The sequence below is a fragment of the Staurois parvus genome, unplaced genomic scaffold, assembly GCF_062004578.1.
Source record: "Staurois parvus isolate SC_StPar_1 unplaced genomic scaffold, SC_StPar_1.0 ptg000414l, whole genome shotgun sequence".
Classification (NCBI taxonomy): domain Eukaryota; kingdom Metazoa; phylum Chordata; class Amphibia; order Anura; family Ranidae; genus Staurois; species Staurois parvus.
Genome location: NW_028318210.1, coordinates 1,116,880 through 1,141,932, shown reverse-complemented (window position 1 = coordinate 1,141,932; position 25,053 = coordinate 1,116,880). Strand labels below are relative to the sequence as shown.

The following is a 25,053-nucleotide window of genomic DNA, read 5'->3' as shown; positions in this document are numbered from 1 at the left end:
TGAACTTACTGCCCGTGTCATGCTGCACTTCCCCACAGCACACATATGAAAAGGTAAGCTATCTGGTAGTATAGCAGTGCCTTTGTCATATTATAGATCCACTGCTAGAAATTAAAAAAACATGTATAAAAAATCTATAATAATAACATTCTATGAATGGGGACATCTGTTCTGTGACACCCATGACCATATTATAGTGATATTTCCACTTACTGCTGTGTCTCTGGGACAGGAAGTGGAGGAAAATCTCCTGAGTGGGGATATGGACAGCAAAATAAAATAACCTGACAGTTCTGGCCAGAGTTTCCTTTAACTACTTGCCGCCCTGTCACTGTAGAAATACGGCGGCAGGGCGGCACGGGCAGGCAAAACCACGTTTTAAAACGTGTGTTTTGTAAACAGGGGGTGCGCGCGAGGCGCACCGCCGCCCTATCTGTCCCGCCGATCACAGCCGCGGATGTCAGTCGCCGGGTCACAGACGGTCCTTACTGGCTATCTCCCGGCGATCGGCGGCAATCAGTGACAGAGAGCACAGCTGCAGTAGCTGTGCTCTCTGTCACTTCCCTGACAGCTCGAGGACAAGCTGATCGGGACAGAAGAGTTTAACTCTCCCGATCAGCCGTGTCCCCTGCAGTACACACCCCCGTCCCCTAGTAAAACACTCCCCCTCACACAGATAACCCTTCCCTGCAAAATAAACTTAACCCCTTCCTCCCCAGTGCCATTAGTACAGTGTCAGTGTTTTTTTGTTTTGCATTGATCACTGTATTGGTGTCACTGGGGATGTCAGTGACCCCAAGTCAGTACCCCCCCAGTGTCAGAATGTCCGCCGCAGTCCCGCCATAAGTCACTGATTGCCGCCATAAGTCCCTGATCACCGCCATAAGTCGCTGATCGCCGCCATTATTAGTACAAAAAAACCCGAAAAATCCCAGTATCTTTCCCGCCATTTTAAAACGCTATAACTTTCACGTAAACCAATTAATTTACATATAGTGTTTTTTTTTTTAGCAGACATGTCGCAGAATGCATTTTGGCTGAAATTTATGACTAAATTTGATTTTTACATTTTTTTTTTACTGGACATGTTTTATAGCAAAAAGTCCAAAATATTGTTTTATTTCCTCAAAATTGTCAGCCTTTTTTTTTATAGCGCAAAAAATAAAAACCGCACAGGCGATCAAATACCACTGAAAGAAAGCTCAATTTGTGGGAAAAAAAAAGGATGTAAATTTCATTTATGTACCGTATTGCATGACCGCGCAATTGTCCGTTAAACTAGCCCAGCGCTGTATAGCAAAAAAATGGCGTAAATTGCAGTATCTATACCATAGTTTGTAGACGCTATAACTTTCACACAAAGCAATCAATATACACTTATTGGGATTTTTTTTACCAAAAACATGGAGCAGAATACATTTTGGCCTAAATTTATAACTAACTTTGAGTTTACTATATATTTTTTATAGCTGAAATTAAAAAATATTGTTTTTCTTCAAAATTTTTGGCCTTTTTTTGTTTATAGCGTGAAAAATAAAAAGCGCACAGGTGATCAAATACCACCGAAAGAAAGCTCTATTTGTGTGAAAAAAAGGACCTAAATTTCATTTGGGTGCAGCATTGCATGACCGCGCAATTATCAGTTGAATTAGTGCAGCGCCGAGTAGCAAAAAGAAGCCTGGTCATTAAGGGGGGTAAATCCTCTGGAGGTCAAGTGGTTAAGCACCATTGAGATAGAATTGAATTCAGGGACTAAATTGTTTCCAATGAGTCAGCAAACTCCATTGAAATTCCATTGAGAAAAAGGAGCAGTAGAGCACAACTGCAAAGCAGGAAGCAGTACCTGCCCATGTAATGAGCAAACATAGATGCCCTGATGTAAATACATATAAATACGTTTTGTACATAAAAACAAATACTGTACAGTACTTAAAGACCATTTTTTTAAATCAAGCGATGATTTTTAAATGTTCACCTGAAAAATCATTTTAAACTTGCCTGGATGTGTTCTGCAGTGAACTAATAAAACAACCTGCATGTCATTTCATAATAACAATGGAAAAGACAGGCTAAATGAAAACACCTTCTAGAGCCAGGAGAATATAGCTGTAAACACGGCCTGCTCTGCCATTTAGAATCCATGGAGAGTGCTGACTAAGACCAGACACACATGAAGGAGTTTCTTTTTCAGCAAATGGATAACAGTAATGTTAACTGTATTGACCTTTTCAGAAGAGGCCGATCTGTGCGTTGGAGAGACCTCTGACATTTTCTGCTGCAAACGATTTAATGCAATGGCAGTAGCACATACTGTACAATCAATACTGCCTGACATAATATAAAAGATAGCTAGGCAGCACTGAAGATCTACGCTGACTTGGGGCAAGCAGAGATGAGGGGTCAGGAGGTATCAGCACAAGCTCTCTGTTTTTATTCGCAGCTCATTTTATCTCTAATTTACATAAGGATTCACAGGAGAAGGTGGATTTTACTGACTTCTTCTTTTGAAAATGCTACTTGCCTGGCTGTCATGCTGACTGCTTTGTCGCTTTCTGAGCCATTGACCTGGGACAAGTGTACAATTCTGAAATTATGACTTCACACTGATTTTCTAAAGAGAAGTGCTTGGTCCCGGTTAAAAAAAAAAGTATTGAAGCTAGGAAATCTCATTGATTACAATAGGTCTCTTCTACCTCGTACCTTTCCCATCACTTAGTAATAATCAACCCTTTCATATTTTCAAGCCAAACCCCAGGCAGATATAAAAAAAACTCCACAAATTTATGCCGCTCTGTATTCATTAATATATAATTACATCTTTATAAAGGCAAACAGCAGTACTAGAATCTTACCTGGTATCAGCATCTTGCACTCCCTATACAGCAGAGCTCTGACTTGGAGAAGGAGCCCTAGGAGTCATGTCTTGTCCCCCTGCCTTTGTACAGCGCTAAGCAAACCCTTTGGCGCTATATAAATACTGTATAATAATAATAATAGGAGTCAGTCAACTGTGCGACCAGGGGCGGACTGACCATTTGGAAACTTGGGCACTGCCCGAGGGCCCGGGGTCAGTAGGGGGCCCCATGAGATGCCCCTGGTATCTTTTCATAGGCTTTTTTGAGTTTGGGCAAGGACACAGGGGCTCCATGATCCCCTATTTCCCGGGGGCCCCATGAGTTGTCAGTCCGCCCCTGTGTGCGACAGTACTTACAGTCATGGTCCAAAATTTTGGCACCCCACCATTTCTGTCAGATAATGCACCACGTCGTCCATAAAATAGTTTTAATTACAAATGTTTAGGCATTCCCATGTGTATTTCTTTGTTTGTATTGGTATGACACAAAAAAAGTGGAGAAACACAAAGCCAAATCTGACACAATCCACGCAAAACCACCAAAATGGACTTAAATATTTAATGGTGCAGCGCTAACCTAAATTAACTATAATCAATAAATGTGAAAATACATGAACTACATCCTTAAAGTGAAAACATAAGTGTTCAGCATATTTATTACCTGATAAATAAATCAAGTCAAATGGGACTATATCAAGTGTACAAAGTGAACTGATCCACTGCGGGATCCAATGTGATAACAATACATATTAAAAACAAATACAAAGAAATTTGAATTGCAGTGTATGACGTGAACTGATCCACTCAGGGATCCAATGTGATGTCCAAAGGTGAAAAAACAAAAAAATAAAGGATATTTGAGAATATACACAGTCCAAATGGGACCGAATAATAGTGAAGACTGTTCAAATGGGACTGAATAATAGTGAAGACTGTCCAAATGGGACTGAATAAAGGAGAAGACAATAAAAAAAAAGAGTGTAAAAAAAACCCTTAATGAAACCCAAAGTCAGCACCACATACAAAACATCACTATCCCATAAATTGGGAAAGTGATAAATAATTATCCCCAAAGGATATACTAAAAATAAAAATGAATATAGATATAAAAATATGAAAACAAATATAAAATAAATAAATGAAAAAAATAAATAATAACTTCAAAATTGTGCCAAATTACAAAGATACAAACACAAAAGTGAAAAAAACACAAAAGTGAAGACAAAAGTGTAAAAAAAAAAATAATATATAATTACTTAATATAAAAAACACATATATGAAAAGTTCAAAAGGTGCATAAACACCAAGTAATCCAATGACTTTGGCAAACGTGCGGGTGACTAAGTGGATGTGCGTGACAACCAAAACGGAAGATATCCAAACACGGCTGAAATGCCCCCTCACCTTCTTCAAACGGATTAAAACACCTGTAGGATCACCAAAAGGATCCTCCAGGTTAAGAAACTCCTCTGCGGATGATATCCTCTCAAAGCGATGATATCCCCTTCAGTTATATGTGTTTAAGGTAGCAGGGTGCTCTCCAGGTAAGTATAGATGTGATACAGCCAACTCACATTAAAAGACATAAAAAAGATCTTCCATAGTGTAAAACCTCTTTATAATTACAGCGCCGTAAATACGTCACCATGTTCCTACGCGTTACGTCCCGTTATCACCCTGAGGAAGTCACGTGATAACGGGACGTAATGCGTAGGAACGTGGTGGCGTATTTCCGGAGCGGACGCCATCTTGCTACACCAAAACCCATGCAAGTACACCCATAGCATGTGGTCTTAAACACCTTTAAACAACTGTTGAAATGTGAGTGGGAAATTGGGATTTTATATGAGTCGTAATGGATTAAAGAGGTTTTACACTGTGGAAGATCTTTTTTATGTCTTTTAATGTGAGTTGGCTGTATCACATCTATACTTACCTGGAGAGGACCCTGCTACCTTAAACGCATATAACTGAAGGGGATATCATCGCTTTGAGAGGATATCATCCGCAGATGAGTTTCTTAAAGTCGTGGATCCTTTTGGTGATCCTACAGGTGTTTTGGCCCGTTTGGGTCGTGGCAAGGAGGTAAGGGGGCATTTCAGCCGTGTTGGATATCTTTCATTTTGGTTGGCACGCACATCCACTTTGTCACCCGCACGTTTGCCAAAGTCATTGGTGTTTATACACCTTTATATATGTTTTTTATATTAAGTAATTTAATATATACAGGTGAAACTCGAAAAATTAGAATAGTGTGCAAAAGTTCATTTATTTCAGTAATGCAGCTTAAAAGGTGAAACTAATATATGAGATAGACTCATTACATGCAAAGCAAGATAGTTCAAGCCGTGATTTGTCATAATTGTGATGATTATGGCTTACAGCTCATGAAAACCCCAAATCCACAATCTCAGAAAATTTGAATATTGTGAAAAGGTGCAATATTCTAGGCTCAAAGTGTCCCACTCTAATCAGGTAATTAAGCCATAACACCTGCAAAGGATTCCTGAGCCTTTAAATGGTCTTTCAGTCTGGTTCAGTAGGAATCACAATCATGGGAAAGACTGCTGACCTGACAGTTGTGCAGAAAACCATCATTGACACCCTCCATAAGGAGGGAAAGCCTCAAAAGGTAATTGCAAAAGAAGTTGGATGTTCCCAAAGTGCTGTATCAAAGCACAATAATAGAAAGTTATGTGGAAGGGAAAAGTGTGGAGGAAAAAGGTGCACAAGCAGCAGGGATGACCATAGCCTGGAGAGAATTGTCAGGAAAGGGCCATTCAAAAGTGTTGGGGACTTTCACAAGAAGTGGACTGAGGCTGGAGTCAGTGCATCAAGAGCCACCACACACAGACGGATCCTGGACATGGTCTTCAAATGTCGTATTCCTCTTGTCAAGCCGCTCCTGAGCAACAACGTCAGAATCGTCTTATCTGGACTAAAGGAAAAAAGACCTGGTCTGTTGCTCAGTGGTCCAAAGTCCTCTTTTCTGATGAGAGCAACTTTTGCATCTCATTTGGAAACCAAGGACCCAGAGTATGGAGGAAGAATGGAGAGGCACACACTGCAAGATGCTTGAAGTCCAGTGTGAAGTTTCCACAGTCTGTGTTGATTATGGGAGCCATGTCATCTGCTGGTGTTGGTCCACTGTGCTTCATTAAGTACAGGGTCAACATAGCCGTCTACCAGGAGATTTTGGAGCACTTCATGCTTCCTTCCGCAGGGGAGCTTTATGGGGATGCTGACTTAATTTCCAGCAGGAATTGGCACCTGCCCACACTGCCAAAAGCACCAAAACCTGGTTCAATGACCGTGGGATTACTGTGCTTGATTGGCCAGCAAACTCGCCTGACCTGAACCCCATAGAGAATCTATGGGGCATTACCAAGAGAAAGATGAGAGGCATGATACCGAACAATGCAGAAGAGATGAAGGCCGCTATTGAAGCATCCTGGTTTTCCATAACACCTCAGCAGTGCCACAGGCTGATAACTTCCATGCCACGCTGCATTGAGGCAGTAATTGCTGCAAAAGGGGCCCGAACTAAGTACTGAGTACATATGAATGCTTATACCTTTCAGAGGTCCAATTTTGTTCTATGTACAATCCTTGTTTTATTGATTGCATGTAATATTCTAATTTTCTGAGATTGTGGATTTGGGGTTTTCATGAGCTGTAAGCCATAATCATCACAATTATGACAAATCACGGCTTGAACTATCTTGCTTTGCATGTAATGAGTCTATCTCATATATTAGTTTCACCTTTTAAGTTGCATTACTGAAATAAATTAACTTTTGCACGATATTCTAATTTTTTGAGTTTCACCCGTGTGTGTGTGTATATATATATATATATATATATATATATATATATATATATATATAATTTTTTTTTTTTTTTACACGTTTTTTCTTCACTTTTGTGGGGGTTTTTTTCACTTTTGTGTTTGTATCTTTGTAATTTGGCACAGTTTTGAAGTTATTTATTTATTGTATATTTATTTTTATATTTTATATCTATATTCATTTTTATTTTTAATATATCCTTTGTGGATAATTATTTATGGGATAGTGATGTTTTGTATGTAGTGCTGAGTTTGAGTGACATTAAGGGGTTTTTTGACACTTTTTTGTATTGTCTTCTTTATTCAGTCCCGTTTGGACAGTCTTCACTTTTATTCAGTCCCATTTGGACTGTGTATATTCTCAAATATCCTTTATTTTTTGGGGTTTTTCACCCTTTGGACATCACATTGGATCCCTGAGTGGATCAGTTCACGTCATACACTGCAATTTAAATTTCTTTGTATTTGTTTGTTTTTAACATGTATTGTTATCACATTGGATCCCGCAGTGGATCAGTTCACTTTGTACACTTGATATAGTCCCATTTGGACTTGATTTATTCATTAGGTAATTAATATGCTTAACACTTATGTTTTCACTTTAAGGATCTAGTTTACGTATTTTCACATTTATGGATTAGAGTTCATTTAGGTTAGCGCTGCACCATTATATTTAAGATATTTACTTGTCACAAGGTATATGATTAGTTGTTAGCAGCTCCCCACAGTCAGGAGGTTTATAAATTATTTATTTATTATTTTTTTTTAGTTAGGAGCGCAGGAGGGCAAGTTTGTGATGCTCCTGTAATTTGTAATTAAACTCAGCTGTAACAATTAACAGGCGCTGACAATATAGAAATCACACGGGCAAGCAGTTAAAATGGTGAACAATTGACTCAACATTTGTTTGTGTCTCTGTGTGCCACGTGGAGCATGGAGAAGAGAAAAAGCAGCAAAGAATTGTCTGAGGATTTGAGAACAAAAATTGTGGAAAAGCAAAGGTTGCAACAAAGGATTGTCCGAGTGGTGGCTAAAGAACCTCGATCAACTTCCAGACAAATTCAAGCTGACCTTCAGGCACAGGGTACAACTGTGTCAGCTCACACTATACGTACCATCTGAGTGGAAAGGCACGCTACGGTGGGAGAGCCAGGAGGACCCCACTGCTAACACAGAGATATAAAGAAGCCAGATTGGATTTTTCCTAAACTTACCTGAGGAAGCCAAAATCCTTTTTGGAGAATGTTCTCTGGACAGACAAAACAAACACAGCTTTTTGGTGAAGTTCATCATTCTACTGTTTTCAGAAAAAGCAATGAGGCCTTTAACCACCTCCAGCCTGCCATATAGTCCAATGACGGGTGCAAGGTGGTTCTCTTGTTCTGAGAGGACGTCATATGATGTCCTCCCATTCTCACCGCACAATCGCGGCTCAGGGAGCGTGCAGCGCGGCGCTACGCTGTGTCCCTCGGACACAGCGGATCACCGATCATGGAAAGAGCCAAAGATGTCGGCTTGGTCATGTGATCAGCTGTGTCCAATCACAGCTGATCACATGTAAACATGGAAATGCCGGTTATCGGCATTTCTCTCCTCTCGAGGTGTCACGCTGACAGCTCGAGAGGAGAGGAGAGCCGGTAATGAGCTTTCCGCGAAGGGGGCATGTACACTGATCATCAGGGCACTGATGATCAGTGTGCCCTGATGATCAGTGTAGCCCCAGCAGTGCCACCTGTCAAAGTCCATCAGTGCCTTGTGTCAGTGCTCATCAGTGCCTCGTGCCAGTGCCTATCAGTGCCACATCAATGCCACATATCAGTGCACACCAGTGCACATCAATGCCACATATCAGTGCCCATCTGAGCTGCCTTTCAGTGTCATCCATCAGTGCCAGTCAGTGCCACCTATCAATGCCAATCAGTGCCACCTATCAGTGCTGCCAGTCAGTGCAACCTATCAGTGCCAGTCAGTGCCGCCTATCAGTGCCAGTCAGTGCTGCCTATCAGTGTGCCTCAGTGCCAGTCAGTGCAGCCTATCAGTGCCAGTCAGTGAAGCCTAACAGTGCCAGTCAGTGCCGCTTAACAGTGCCAATCAGTGCCGCCTAACAGTGCCATATATCAGTGCCATGTATCAGTGCTGCCTTTCAGTGCCCATCAGTGATGCCTGTCAATGCCCATCAGTGCCACCTACCAGTGCCTCCTCATCAGAGCCCATCGGTGTCACCTATCAGTGTCCATCTGTGCACCCTATCAGTGCCCATCACTGCAGCCTCATTAGCGCACATCAGTGAAGGAGAAAAATCACTTATTTACAAAATTTTATAACAAAAACTAAGAAAAAACATTTTTTTTTTCAAAATTTTCAGTGGTTTTTGGTTTGTTTAAGAAAAAATGAAAAACCTTGAGGTGATTAAATACCACCAAAAGAAAGCTCTATCTATCACAAAAAAATGATAAAAATGTCATATGGGTACAGTGTTGCATGACCGCGCAATTGTCATTCAGAGTGCGACAGCGCTGAAAGCTGGAAATTGGCCTGGGCAGGAAGGGGGTATAAGTGCCCGGTAGGCTAGTGGTTAAAGAAAAGAATACAGTCCCTACAGTCAAACATGGTGGAGGGTCACTGATGCTTTGGAATGCTTTGCTGCTTTAGGCACTGGATGTCTTGACCGTGTGCATGGCATTATGAAATCTGAAGACCACCAAATAATTCTGGGGTGCAATGTAGGGCCCAGTGTCAGAAAGTTGGGTCTCTGTCAGAGGTCATGGGTCTTACAGCTGAACAATGACCCAAAGCACAGCAATGAGTTCAGATCTTAGTCCCATAGAGCACCTGTGGAGAGATCTCAAAACAACAGCTGGGAAAAGGAGCCATTCTAATCTGAGAGACCTGGAGCAGTTGGCGAAAGAAGAGTGGTCCAAAATTCCAGTAGAGAGGTGTAAGAAACTCATTGATGGTTACAGGAAGCCATTGATTTCAGTTATTTTTTTCAAGGGGTGTGCTACCAAATATGATATACTGCGGGAGCCAATAATTTTGTCCTGTCCATTTTTGGGGTTTTGCATGGAATTTGTCAGATTTGTTTTTTTGTTTCTCTACTTTTCGTGTCATACCAATACAAACAAAATAAATAAGCATGAGAATGCCTAAACATTTGAAATTGCAACAAACTTCTCGGTGAAGTGGTGCATTATCTGAAAGAAATGCAGGGGTGCCAACATTTGTGGCCATTACTGTAAGTGCTAACAAGGAACATGCTGCAAGGAGGAGAGTACAGGGTAACAGAGAAATGGGCTCACCAGTCTGCTGCCTCCACTTTTACTGTCCAGTCACAGGCTGGGGAGGGTCATGATCTGCAAGTATTTAACTGCACCAAATAAAAATCTCTTTTTTGCACTCCTGAGCCTACCACAGGGGTCAATGGAAACCCATAACTGTTGGTAGGTTATGACTCCAGCTACTTGTATCTTAGGTTACTTTCTCACTGCTCAGCTGCAAATGTACATTAAAAATGCATATGTTTTTTCCTGCGTTTTGCCGTGTTTGCAGTGTTCTTTTCACCTGTGAAAGGACTCAAAAAACGCACCAAAAATGCAACCGCAAATGCGTTTTTTATGTATTTTTTATTTGTCATCCATTCATTTCAATGGGGAGGTGCATTTTTGGTGCTTTTTTACCATACAAAATATGCAGCAAAAATGCAGAAAGCAGGACTTTGAAAAATGCAATGAACCTGCAACTGGCCAATGTGAACACTTCCATAGGATTTATTGGTCATGCGTTTTTGTTCCCCTTTTTTAACACAAAAATGGAAGATAAACTGATCAGTGTGAATGCAGCCATACACAGGACTTTCCTTACACTCTCAGCAGCAAAGAGAGCAGCAGTAGAGTAAACAAGTATAAAACTGCTGGAGAGGTCTGCATTAAAGTGTTGCTAAACCCCGGACCCTGCATTCACTATATCTGGTCTCCCACAGTACACAGAACATGGAAATACAATTATTTTAGTAAATATAAACTGCTAAATACCTTTTCTCATCAGCAGTATATAGCAGTCATGTGACCTCTATCAGTGTCCAACTGGTTAAAGCTTGTAGGAGGAGTTTTCATTCTCCTCGGACTGTCCTGTGAGGCTGCATAACCCCTGACCCTCTGTCTGGACAGTGCTGATTGGCCCTGTGCTGATCATATGTACTCTTCCAAAGAAAAAAATCCCTAGCAATACAAACTAAACTGAGCATGTGCAGAGTGATTCCTAGAGCTTTATACTTTCAGCAGATGGATCGGGGACAGTAGAAGTAGGGGAGGATCAAAGAAGACAGGATCAAACAGCCTTTTTACAAAATGCATAGGATTAACCCCTAAGGTTCCACAGTGAGTATAACAAGCATGCTTTACTGCATATACAGACTGATTTTACTGTTGTGGGTTTGGTAACACTATAAGTAAATCTACTGCTTTACTCTGCATGGACGAAGCAGTGACCAATTTAAAATATACAAGTGTACAGACGTTCTCAGTCATCCTGGTGCGATACACCATCAATCCCCTCTGGGCATCACTTGCAGGCTGGTGTCTAAGGTAACATTTTTGATTGTAGGTGCAGTGAAGCGTGGCTGAGCCATCCATGCTGCAGCATACCAATAAGACTGCATATTGCCAGATCTGCTGTCTACATTTCCCAGACTTGGAAGCATCTGCTGCAGTCCACCACCCACTCTCTTTTCTTGATCTTCAACTTCCAACTTTGGTCCAATCACCATCCTGCTACACGGAACAAGGGGTGTGTCCTATCCTGCCAACTACACCATAACTGTAAGGAGGACTATGATTAGCTGTGTGTTGGTGCCATACGGTACAAGCCCAAGTACCACATCTTCTTGGATAGGGCATCTACCAACCTGCTGGTAGTTGTGACCCTTCACCATAATTTGCCAAATTCCTGGCTGTAAGCCCACTCACGACATTCCTCAAAGGCCATAAAGCAGTAATAGACTCTAGAAAAAAAAACAAGTTTTCCCCTGCAAGGCAAAGGCATAATTTACTAGTATGCATCCCATACTAGCACATTATGAAGGACTTACCTTAAAACTAAGTCCTCCAGCGGCACACTGTCACTGCTACAGAGGCTTCCATCTTCACCTGGTCTTCGTTCTGGGTTCCCAGGCTGAGGCGTAGAATGCCAGCACACAGTCTGTAAACCATTTCCCTTTGCACCTATTCTCTCCTTGGGAGAAGCACAGACTTGGGACACTCCGCCAATGTATTCTAAGTCCACAGTATTTAGCTTCCATTACTGAGAATAATCAAGGTGCCCTCATTAGTATACCAGTCTCTTCCCATGTCCCATTCTATAGGTTGGCCCAGCCAGGAACACTCCCAGATGTCACACTCCTTCCCAGGTTTACTAGTAGTCACTCACTCTAGTCTAGCCTTTTGCACCGTACTCATGGCCCTCAATAAAAGAGTCAGGGTGACCACAGCTGGTCTTGTTGCAGGGTTTCAGCTCTTGGACAGCAATAGCAGTTGGTTACATCCTGATGGCTCTTCGATGTTTGGTTCCCATGGCCCAACTCACAAGGCCCCTCTCATCCTGGCATTTATATGGGTACTAACTCCACCCATTACATTACTAGAGGAAGTTTTTTTTTTAAAAAAAGGGTCCCAACACTGAATTACCACTTTCCCTAACCCAGATTATATTGGGAATAGAGCAATCTAGTGGCAATTTAGCTAACTGCACCTGATATCTCATTTGTAGATAAATTCAGCAAGTGAACTGTGTGGGGGCGCTTTATAGCTTGTGTAAACTTAACTCTTTCCCCTTTCTCTTTTTTGTTGGTTTGTACAGTTGAGAAGTAGTTATGCTGTGGTATCAGGAAGACCTAATACAGCCTTTAAGGCTCCTTACACACAGGGGCTCCTAAGTGCTGTGCATCCCTCCTGGCGCTGTAGTGTGCCTAGCTTGCACAGGTGCAGTGTTCAGTACTGCTGCTTGCAGCCTGTTCACGTCTATGGCAGGCTGCAGCTGGACAAAGCTGAATGCTGTACGGCGTGTTATCCTTGTTTAGGGCCTATTTAGAAATGTTATACACTACAACTAATCAGGCCTTAGATGTGGTGGCTGCATTTGTGTTTTTCAGGGTTTTTTTTCCTTTATTTCCACCTGATTATTTTGCCAGCAACACATTTCCTGTCCTAGGGTGACAATTCATGCTTGCTGTACGGTATCTTCAAGGGGTAGCAGCATTGTCACCCTAGGCTGCTCTCCCTATATGGGCTACAAACACCCTTTCCCTCCTCATCTCTCTTACCTAGATTGGAGTTGTTTTGCAGGTTAACTGCTTGCCCTCCACAGGATTTACCCCCCCCCCCCCTTCCTGACCAGGCCATTTTTTTTTTACGGCACTGCGTTATTTTAACCAACTTTTGCGCAGTCATGCAACGCTGTACATAAATTAAATTTGTCTTTTTTTCCCCACAAATTAAGCTTTCTTTTGGTGGTATTTGATCACCTGTGCATTTTAACTTTTTTGCGCTCTAAACAAAAAAAGACAATTTTGAAAAAAACCCCAATATTTTTAACTTTTTGCTATAGAACATATCCAGTAAAATTTTTTTAAAAATCTAATTTCTTCATAAATTTAGGCCAAAATGTATTCTGCTAAATGCTGGCAGGAGAGAGACCTGTGTGAGACCTGTGTTTACACAGGTCTCTCCCCTGTCAGTGATACTCTGTGATCCACAGGTGCTGGCGGGGAATACCCGGAAATGCAAATCATGTATATATACGTGATTTTGCACAGCCATGCCACCATGTAGCATTATTTCTGCTATAGGGTGGAGGGGAAGCAGTAAAAAAAATAACTGGGAAAGCTGAAAGCATTGTTTGAAATTTTAGTTTAGTACACAAGAAGGGACTCAAGACTTCTAGCAGGGACTCTGGCAAGGACATATAAGATGCAATAAATTACATTATTCAGTTATAAATTTGCCAGTTTTGGGTGATCTGACCCTTTAAATAAACCTTTGTGTGTAGCTTTTACATAAAGACTCAGTAAGTAAGAAAAACAGAGATACCAAAAAGAGACAACTGTGAACAGCGAGGATAGGAGGGATGCCAATAATAACACAGTCCATATCCTGAAATAAATCAGAAGCATGTAAAGCGGTCCAATAGCAGTGGATCATGTGATAAGAAAATATATTGCCATGGAAACCATTAAGAGCTCATTCTCACCCACATGTATAGATTCACAGCTACTGTTTGCACTTGAGAAACTTTGATAAATGACTTTACACCTTCTATTGCAGTTTGGGGATATTTATTTTAGGCTGAATTCTCTTTTTTCATCCCTTCAGGAGCTGCTCTCTGTAATATATCTTAGTTCTCTCATTGTTTATAAGGTCACATCATGAAAAGACAAATGGAGATGTACATTAGTAACAGAAGGCTGTGTACAAAGCCAGATTTTGAACTGTTCTGATAAATAGATGTGACCTGACAGTCTAGATCTGGAATTTATGAACACTGGCTGACTGTAATAGAAAAGAATAGAAAAGAATATATATATATATATTTATAAAAAAAATGTTATTATTAATACAGAAAACATTTATTGAAAAAAATATGGAGGCTGCCTGGCTGTCATTCTTATTCAATGGCTTCAGTATTTGTTTTGCTTACCCAGAACAAGTATACACAAAAACAGATTACTGGTAACGCTGAAGACCATATTACTCGAAAAACAGAAAAAGAAGGGTGGGACTTTGAAGGTGCCGATAATCATAGACTTTTTTTAGTAAAAAGTATGACTATATTAACAATGTTTAAAAGGAGTTATCATACATAAAGCAATAAATAACCCTATACATCAATGGTTACCTGCATTACATAAGGTCCATCTATCAAGGATCTTCAGATGGTAAATTGAGACCTCAACGCGTTTCAACTCATAAGTAATCTTCATCAGGATAAAAGCAGTGTATTCTGAAATACAAATGAACATAAGTACCAATACCAAATAACATCATTACTTATATGGACAGATAGCCAATCATATTCGTAGAATGGCCAATTGTACATACCCATAGATGCAATCTAAAAACAACTAGATGAATGCATGTCCTAAAGAGAGAGGGGGATCAGATAGAGTGCAAGGGAGAATGGCAAAATTCCTTAAAAAAACGAAAAGAAAAGTGATAACCTACCAAAAAGACAAAAGTCGATACGGCATATTGGCCAAATATACAGTCATGGCCAAAAATATTGGCACCCCTGCATTTCTGTCAGATAATGCACCACTTCACCCAGAAAATTGTTGCAATTACAAATGTTTAGGCATTTTCATTATTATTTAATTTGTTGTATTGGTACAATACAAAAAAAGGTGGAGAAACAAAAAGCCAAATCTAAAACATTCCATGCAAAACTTCAAAAATGGACTGGACAAAAGAATTAGCACCCTCAGTTTAATATTTGATAGCACACCCCTTGGAAAAAAATAACTGAAATCAACTGCTTCCTGTAACCATTAATGAGTTTCTTACACCTCTCTACTAGAACTTTGGACCACTCTTTTGCCAATTGCTCCAGGTCTCTCAGAATGGAAGGATTCCTTTTCCGAACTGCTGTTTTGAGATCTTTCCACAGGTGCTCTTTTGGATTGAGATCTGCACTCATTGCTGGCCAGTTCAGTGCTGCCCAGCACTTTGTCTTAAACCATTTCTGGGTGCTTTTTGACATGTGCTTTGAGTCATTGTCCTGCTGTAAGACCCATGACCTCTGACGGAAACCCAACTTTCTGCCACTGGGTCCTACATTGAACCTCAGAATTCTTTTGTAGTCATCAGATTTTATAATGCTATGCACACGGTCACGACATCCAGTGCCTGAAGCAACAAAACATCAGTAAACCTCCACTATGTTTGACTCTAGGGACTGTATTCTTTTCTTTAAAGGCTTCATTTCTTTTTCTGAAAACAGTAGAATGATGGGCTTTACCAAAAAGCTGTCATTTTGTTTTGTCTGTCCAGAGCACAATCTTCCGAAAGGATTTTGGCTTCCTCAGGTGAGTTTTGCCAAACTCCAGTCTGGCTTCTTTATGTTTCTGTGTCAGCAGTGGGGTCCTACTGGGTCTCCTACCATAGCATCCCTCTTCATTCAGATTGTGATGTGTAGTGAGAACTGACAGTTGTACCCTGTGCCTGAAGTCAGCTTGAATTTGTCTGGAAGTTGATCGAGGTTCTTTATCCACCATTCAAACAATCCTTCATTGCTATCTTTGATCAAGTTTTTCTCTTTTGTCCACGTCCAGGGAGATTAGCTACAGTGCCGTAAGATTAGCTACAACGATGCGCACAGTGGACACAGGAACATTAAGATTTGTTAATTGATACAGGTGAGTTTAATTACAAATTACAGGAGCATCACAAACTTGGAATGCAATTGTCACAAGTTAGCCTGCAGTTTCTTGTTTGTGCATTCTTACCTCCTTGCTGCAGTGCTGTTCCTGATCTCTTTCATGTGTGTTTGTCTGTGCTCACCTATGGGCGTCGTCTGCTGTTCTCTGGGTTTTATTTCCTTCCCTTCCATCACTTCCTGGCCCGCCTCCTTGTTTTCCTGCCTATATAAGATATGCTCAGTCTAGGCCACTTTGCCTGAGCAACTTCCTAGTTGTCTGAGCTCCTGTGTGTTGCTATTGCTTGTATCCTGCATTGACTACTTGTGTACCGACACCGGCTTCATTCTCTGACTGTGCTTGTTTTCCGCCTGTCCTGACCTCGACTAGTCTATTGGATTTCTGTTGTTTCCTCCCACTGTACTCTGCTCCCGCGAACGGTCTCCTCATCCTCAGCTGGGCGTACCCAGGGGGGCCGCAACCTGGTTCCAGCTTGCTGCAAGTCCATCCCCACCATCAGGGGCTCTGGTGAAGAAGCAGGCTGGGGCTTAGACTTCGTGCCCTGGGGAACCCCGAGTTGGCGGTCTACAAGGGCTCACTAACACAGGTTCATGACAGCAATTATTTCTTACAATTTTGAGAAGGTGCCAATAATTTCGTCCAGTCCATTTTTAGAGTTTTGCATGGAATGTGTCAGATTTGGCTTTTTGTTTCTTCACTTTTTTGTGTCATACCTATACAAACAAAAGAAATAAACGTGAATGCCTAAACATTTGTAATTACAACAATTTTCTGGGCAAGGCGGTGCATTATCTGACAGAATTGCAAGGGTACCAATATTTTTGGCCATTACTGCACATAGTACAAATATAAAGAAGTCAAATCATCTACATTCTCTACCTGTTACTGATGGATCACCAATCTCCAGGGCTTCTAGGATGACCTTGATAGCACCAAACAGACCCACAGCCAGGTCAGCTGAATGTTGTCTTTATTAAGCTGCCACCCTGGTATACAGCCATTACTGTCCTGGCTGTGGGTCTGTTTGGTGCTGTTGAGGTGATCCTAGCTTCCCTCTTGGGACCCCACCAGCCAGGCCACACTTCTAGCTCTGAAACAGATGTTGTCAGCACCTCTCCTCTGCCACATCTGAGTACCAGGGTGTCTGTAATGTTGGCGTTCTCTTTAATACAAGTTCCAAGTTTATCTGCAACCAGAATCTGTGTTTTTACTGGCTGAACCACACTGCACCTCCTCACATGCATGTTTGATACCGCTGATTTTTAACAGTAAATGACTATTTAGGATCATACAGTATGTGGTTGCCAGCCTCACCATCAGGGGCGGACTAACAACTCATGGGGCCCCCGGGCAATAGGGGATCATGGGGCCCCTGTGTCCTTGCCTACACTCAAAGCACACCCAAAAAAGCCTATAAAAAGGTACCAGGGGCATCGAATGGGGCCCCTTACTGACCCCAGGCCCTCGGGCAGTGCCTGAGTGCTCAAATGGTCAGTCCGCCTCTGCTCACCATTAACCTTTTGCTATTGAGGTACACAGGAGCCTAGCTGTTGAGACTGACATCCCTGGAGCACAGTTTTACTAGGGAGGTTGTATCTTTCTTATTGCTGTTCTAAATACATATAAGGAGCTCCTACTTCAGGAAATTACTTATTGCATACTTTTTTCTGGATTGGTGACTCAGAAATTTAATATCAGAGGCAGACAGACAATTTGCAGAAGGAGGCCAGTGTTGACACATCCCATATATCTCTCTGTGCAGGTTTCTTTTAAGGAATAATAGTCATGGAATTTCTTTATTAAGAAAGTGTGAGCTATGCTTGGTATTGCAGTCGCAGTACAAAGATAGGGTTTTAAAGAACCTTGTGTATCACTTATCTGGCCATAACAATGGCTAGGCTTCAGCTCAAACAGGAAAAGGGAAATAGAACATGCTGTGTTTGCTTTCATTGACATCACATATGAAAGGCTATATAGAGTTTGAGAATGTCTTTCACATTGGTCAACAGAACCCTGCCTTGCCACCTGCAAATACAATACTTCCCTGGCATGATAAAACACCCACAGGCAGGGGCTGGTGCTGTGTTCCTCATTATTTAATTTATTTCACTGGGAAATAGTCTTCTTTTGTTGACAAACTTTTTATTCTAAAAACGTTTTACATAATAACATGAGACTTAACAGTTGTAATACATAAATATATCAACAGATATACATAAAATTCTGTAGTGTTACAATATATATATATATATATATATATATATATATATATATATATCAATTTAATTAAGATATCAAAAATATATGTTTAGTTGTTACTTCTCAGTTCAAGAACCAAAATTAACTGCACAAAAAAGGATACAGAATAAAAAGAAAGAGGAATATGACAATATAAGGTGCAAATTAAGTGAAAAAAATACAAGTCACAATGCTTCAGAATCAGGATTTGTTATCTAATTTACCATTTGAAAGGCTATAAAGAAACCAAGGATCCCATTTTAGATCGAATACATTTTTGTGTTGTTCAGTGTATACATTTTTCTCCATAATTTCAGCAATCCTAGCAATAAATAGTGGAAAGGGAACTACAGTAGTGTTCCAGTGAAGGGCTATTGCCTAGTGTGTAGCTATACACGTATGTATGAGGTTTGTTACAGATGAGGATATACCTGGAATACCTCTTCTAAGCTCCCTTAGTTAAAAAATGCCAAGTCTCTCTCAAAGTAATTATTCAGTGTGACAGTACTAGGCTCTGTCACGGTGTGAAGATAGGAAAATACACACAGGATTTGTACTAATGTGGAGTGAGAGGGTCCAGAGTATTGTGTCTGAGTGGAGAAGACTGGTTTGTCAGTGTTCCCTGGGTTTTTTAATTCTGGATCGGGGTCTGGATCTTGAAGGCTTCAAAGTGTCTTGGGTGGAATGAAGCTTTGAACCCTGTATCCAGGTCATCCTGAAGGCCTACAGGTTGTGCGTGTGTCCAGGTGTACACACTCTTTATAGGTGACGCCTGGCCATAGCTCAAAGCCCTGTCATGAGAGAGCTGTGTGCTCCAGCCGGGAGACAGCTGTGCTCACATTAAGAGTTGTGATGCCCTCAAGAGACTGCACTCCATGTTGGAGAGATTCATCACCTGCAGGTCTGGAAAAATTGGGACAGCTGAGCGAGTCCAGGAGACTGCGAGAGCTGAGGGGACTACGTGAGTCCCAGGGACAAAGAGAGTCTGTAGGTCTAAGGGGAGTGAGAGCCCAGGGTGTCAGGAGACCCCATATTGAGAGGTCAGGAGTGGGCTCATTCAGCTGGATGCTGCCACTGAGGGCTGAGTGAGCCAAGGGATCCCAGAGAACAAGGAGAGCTGGGGATACAGTCCAGAGGGTCAGTAAGAAGAGCAGCAATGGTGCTGAAAAGGGCAGCCAGGTGGCTCAGCATTTTTCGGTTGACTGGTGGTGAAAAACCCCTGATGGAAAACCTGACGTATGGGCTTTATTTTTTTCCCTTTTCAAGAATTTGGTGTGTTCTGCAGCACTTTTAAAGCACAAGAAAGGCGCTTTTGCAAAATCTGTCTGTGCAAAACATTATAAATTCCAGGGTGTAATTCTAAGAGAGTTGGGGTGGAGAGGGAAAGTTTTTTGTTTACCTTTTTTCATCCCCTCTTGTATCTCAATACTTCTGATGTCCTGCAGCCTCTTCACCCACTTCGCCTCTCACACCTCTTCACCTCCTATGGACCAGAGCAATATTTACATTTCTGCTATGGACCTGTTTATTTGGAGATAACTTTGTCATTACTTAAAGTATTACTAAACCCAAAACAGTAAAATCAGTCTGTGTGTGAAGTAAAGCATTCTTGATATACTTGCTGTGCAACTTAAGGGGTTAATCTTCTGTATTGTGTAAAAAGGCTGTTTGATCCTGACTTTTCTGATCCTCCCCTTCTTCCAGTGTCACTCTTTTATTGCCTAATAAGACATATCGTGTGGAGTCATTCTGCACGTGATTAGTTTGGTGTGTATTGCTAGAGACATTTTTTTTTTTCCTGAGAGTGTACATGTGATCAGCACAGGGCCAATCAGCACTGTCCAGACAGAGGTCAAGGGTCCTTCGTCTTCCTAGAGCAGAAAGAAAACTCCTCCTACAAGCTGCAACCAGTGCTCTGCTGAACACTGATAGAAGTAACAAGACTGCCCTTACTGCTGATGAGAAAAGGTATTTAGCAGTTTATCTTTAGTAAAATAATTTCATTTCCATGTTCTGTGTACTGTGGGAGACCAGATATAGTGAATATATGGTCCTGGGGTTAGTAGCACTTTAAGATAAAAACATAATACATTTTTTTTTTTAAGGACAAAAAGGCTTTCTTTTTCTGAATATTTTATTGCAACAAGTTTTCCCCTCAATCCTTAAACAATTAAATGTAACAAAACATAACAAAATGCACTTTTCCTATTTTTGAGCAGTGTTAGTTTAAAAATAGTGTTACTGCACATAAAAAGTGCAGATTTTATTGTGTAATTTATCCTGTTTTAAAATGACACTAAAATTATGATTGTAGTGCAAAGCATTGCAACGTTATTTGCAAATGAAAGTTAAATGTGAAATTTGTGAATATATGTTAAAGGTATTAAAATATTAATAAACAGAAAAAGTTAAAATATTGTTAGTTAATAAAACTAAGGGTTAATAAGGGGTTGTATAGAGGAACAAAAACAAAACAAAACAAAAAAACAAACAACCTTTTTGTTTTTTCACTTGTTAGGTTGCTTTAACTACAGTGGGGATCGAAAGTTTGGGCACCCCAGCTAAAAATTTGTATTAATGTACATAAAGAAGACAAGGAAAGATGGAAAAATCTCCAAAAGGCATCAAATTACAGATTAGACATTCTTATAATATGTCAACAAAAGTTAGATTTTATTTCCATCATTTACACTTTCAAAATAACAGAAAACAAAAAAATGGCGTCTGCAAAAGTTTGGGCACCCTGCAGAATTTATAGCATGCACTGCCCCCTTTGCCAAGCTGAGACCTGCCAGTGTCATGGATTGTTCTCAATCATCGTCTGGGAAGACCAGGTGATTTCAATCTCAAAGGTTTTAAATGCCCAGACTCATCTGACCTTGCCCCAACAATCAGCACCATGGGTTCTTCTAAGCAGTTGTCTAGAAAACTGAAACTGAAAATAGTTGACGCTCACAAAGCTGGAGAAGGCTATAAGAAGATAGCAAAGCGTTTTTAGATGTCAATATCCTCTGTTCGGAATGTAATTAAGAAATGGCAGTCATCAGGAACAGTGGAAGTTAAAGCAAGATCTGGAAGACCAAGAAAAATATCAGACAGAACAGCTCGCAGGATTGTGAGAAAAACAATTCAAAACCCACGTTTGACTGCACGATCCCTCCAGAAAGATCTGGCAGACACTGGAGTTGTGGTACACTATTCCACTATAAAGAGATACTTGTACAAATATGGTCTTCATGGAAGAGTCATCAGAAGAAAACCTCTTCTACGTCCTCACCACAAAAATCATCGTTTGAACTTTGCAAATGAACATATAGACAAGCCTGATGCATTTTGGAAACAAGTTCTGTGGACCGATGAGGTTAAAATTGAACTTTTTGGCCGGAATGAGCAAAGGTACGTTTGGAGAAGAAGGGGCACAGAATTTAATGAAAAGAACCTCTGTCCAACTGTTAAGCATGGGGTTGGATCAATCATGCTTTGGGGTTGTGTTGCAGCCAGTGGCACAGGGAACATCTCACGAGTAGAAGAAAAAATGGATTCAATAAAATTTCAGCAAATTTTGGATGGTAACTTGATGCCATCTGTGAAAATCTGAAGTTAAAGAGAGGATGGCTTCTACAAATGGATAATGATCCTAAACACACCTCGAAATCCACGGGGGATTACATCAAGAGGCGTAAACTGAAGGTTTTGCCATGGCCTTCACAATCTCCTGACCTCAACATAATTGAAAATCTATGGATAGACCTTAAAAGAGCCGTGCGTGACAGACAGCCCAGAAATCTCAAAGAACTGGAAGACTTTTGTAAGGAAGAATGGGCAAAGATACCTCAAACAAGAATTGAAAGACTCTTGGCTGGCTACAAAAAGCGTTTACAAGCTGTGATACTTGCCAAAGGGGGCAGTACAAGATATTAACTCTGCAGGGTGCCCAAACTTTTGCAGACGCCATCTTTTTGTTTTCTGTTATATTGAAAGTGTAAATGATGGAAATAAAATCTAACTTTTGTTGACATATTATAGGAATGTCTAATCTGTAATTTGATGCCTTTTGGAGATTTTTCCATCTTTCCTTGGCTTCTTTATGCACATTAATACAAATTTTTAGCTGGGGTGCCCAAACTTTCGATCCCCACTGTACATCTGCACATTGAAGTTTATCCCTTTGATCTGTAGATGAATAAAGAGATACAAAATGAAACATTTTTTCTTTTGAGCAATGTTGTTGATAAACTTTGTGTGACAGCTTTTTTTTTACTGCTCCAGCTGTCAGAACTTTGTCTACTGGACAATGTCAGTACTGTGACAGGGTAGGTCCTGGAAGCAGGGCAGAAGGACTGGACATGTTACACGCACCCTGCGTACAATGATGACATCTTTATGGGTGTGTCTAACACGTCCAGAGTATGCTACTGGTTACAGCCTGTACTTGTACACATACAGTACAGTGATAACAGGGCATATTTCCTCATTGTTACTGGCTGCAAATGGTTTTTTTTTAATTGGCCTTTTTAAATAGTTATAACAGTGTTACAGCATGGGCAATGTGCAAAAGCACAGCTGATTGTAGTTTCCTTTGGGGGAGCATGTAATAGGGTGATTTAGGCTCCATGTACACGGGACACTTCTGAATGATGGAAACTGACTGCTGGAAAATGTAGGTTAAAAAATGCCTGTTTAGCCGTGTTTGCATACCGCGTTAATGCACGTTTATGAGTGTTTGCGTTTAGAGGCGTTTTTTAAAGATAACCTCAGGAGACCTTCCAAAATGCCCAGAATGCACCGAAAAACAGTAAAAAATTTACTATTTCAGACATTTTGAGAGAAATAGCAGAAGCAGAGAGAGCAGTAATTGTTGAGATTAGCTGTCTTTTTTTTGTGGTGTTTGGATGTGTTCCAGCTCATTTCTGTGCAGAAATTATTGCAGCAGTGTCTAACATATTTTCTTTCATGCAAAACCTCAAAGTATGGTGTGCTAGGTCCATTTGAGTACCGGGAAAATGCTTTGCATGCATTTTTGATGATGAATAAAGGCTCTGGACAGCATCTGGAAATGGAAGAGTTAAAAAATTTTTCCAAACGCTTATAAACACAGTTAGCTGTGTTACATGCGTTTACAAGCTTTTAGCGTTTGAAATGCTGATAAAATCTACTCCTGAACGCAAATTTGGTGCGTTCAAAAACATGACTGTAAACTCAACTGCCTGTAAATGACTGTAAACAACATAGTGTACATGGACACATAGGAAAACATTAGGGAGAGTTCAGGGGCTGCTGAAAAAAACGCAGAAAAGCTTCTAAATGTCAGTTTATCAGCTGCAGTGTACATGGAGCCTTACAGGGAGGAGATTGTGGCAGAGAGTTGACACCCTATAGCACAAACTTCCCAAACAAAGACCTTTATCCCAGCATCACCAGCTGCTTTTTTTCCATGAAAGCTAGCAATTAAAAATAAGAATTGACTTGTCAGTGCTCTGACACACTAATATTCTTCAATTAACACTGGGTATTCTGGTACAGGCTGTGACAAAGAAAGAAGTGTCAAGAGAGACCTGGAAAGGTAAGTATCAGTGGGTTTTGGGGGGGGGGGGGGTTAGAGATCTGTACAGAATCACTGTCACTTTGTACTGAATGGGAAAGGTAGCACCGTAAATATTTAAAGTGTTACTGAACCCAGGACCCTGCATTCACTATATCTGATCTCCTACAGTTCACAGAACATAGACATGCAATTATTTTAGTAAATATAAACTGCTAAATACCTTTTCTCATCAGCAGTTAGAGCAGTCTTGTGACTTCAGCAGAGCACTGGTTAAAGCTTGTAGGAGGATTTTTCTTTCTGCTCTAGGAGGATGTGAAACCTCTGACCCTCTGTCTGGACAGTGCTGATTGGCCCTGTGCTGATCACATGCACCATCCCAAGAAAAAAAAAGCCTCTCTAGCAATACACACCAAACTGAGCATGTACATGTGACCAAGAGTTCAGTTTGTATCAGGTGGTCATTTTAACAAGAGGCGGGGCAGAGAAGTCAGGATCAAACAGCCTTTCCACACAATGCAGAGGATTAACCCCTTAAGTTCCACAGTGAGTATAACGAGCATGCTTTACTGCATATACAGACTGATTTTACTGCTGTGGGTTTGATAACACTTTAAATAAAATGACTGCACTAATTATTATGTAATCAAATAAAGTGTCCATAAAATGCGATGTTCTCATTTCAAAATGGAAATACTGCCCTTTACCTCATCCAATGACAATCCATTTTTCTCTTTCAGTATTGGATAAACGAATATACGTCAACCTTGGGCATAGGAGTATTTCATTCAGGAATAGAAATCTATGGCAGAGGTAAGTTTCTATCATGTGTTTTCAGCTAAAAATATTTGTATTTTGTAATCTTACGCAAATATGCACTTATGTTTGGCAGTGGTTTGCAGATCAGAGGTGGACTTAACATTTTCTGGTTTTGATGTTAAGGCAACTTATTCTATGCCAGTGATGTCCAGATCTCCATTATGGCTTTGTTCCTTAGTTGACTTATGTAGTGCTACCCCCACAGGGGCTGCTGATATTAACTGGTTCTCTCTCAAACAGTAAAGAGGCCAGCAGTCACCCAAGCTACAGTCCATTCATTCCAGGTCTAGTCTAGGGGTTGTCTTTTTTTATAATGTATTGCTTGTAGA

The 25,053-nt window shown here is 40.7% G+C and overlaps 1 protein-coding gene across 1 annotated transcript in view; it reads left to right on the top strand.

Annotated features, from left to right (window-relative positions):
- The window catches only part of LOC149454918 (deubiquitinase DESI2-like), a 139,536-nt gene that overhangs the window by 70,160 nt on the left and 44,323 nt on the right, over nt 1-25,053 (top strand). The window contains exon 2 of the mRNA XM_089686836.1: nt 24,646-24,718. Coding sequence (XP_089542962.1) covers nt 24,646-24,718 — 73 coding nt within the window. The remainder of the gene's footprint in view (nt 1-24,645; nt 24,719-25,053) is intronic.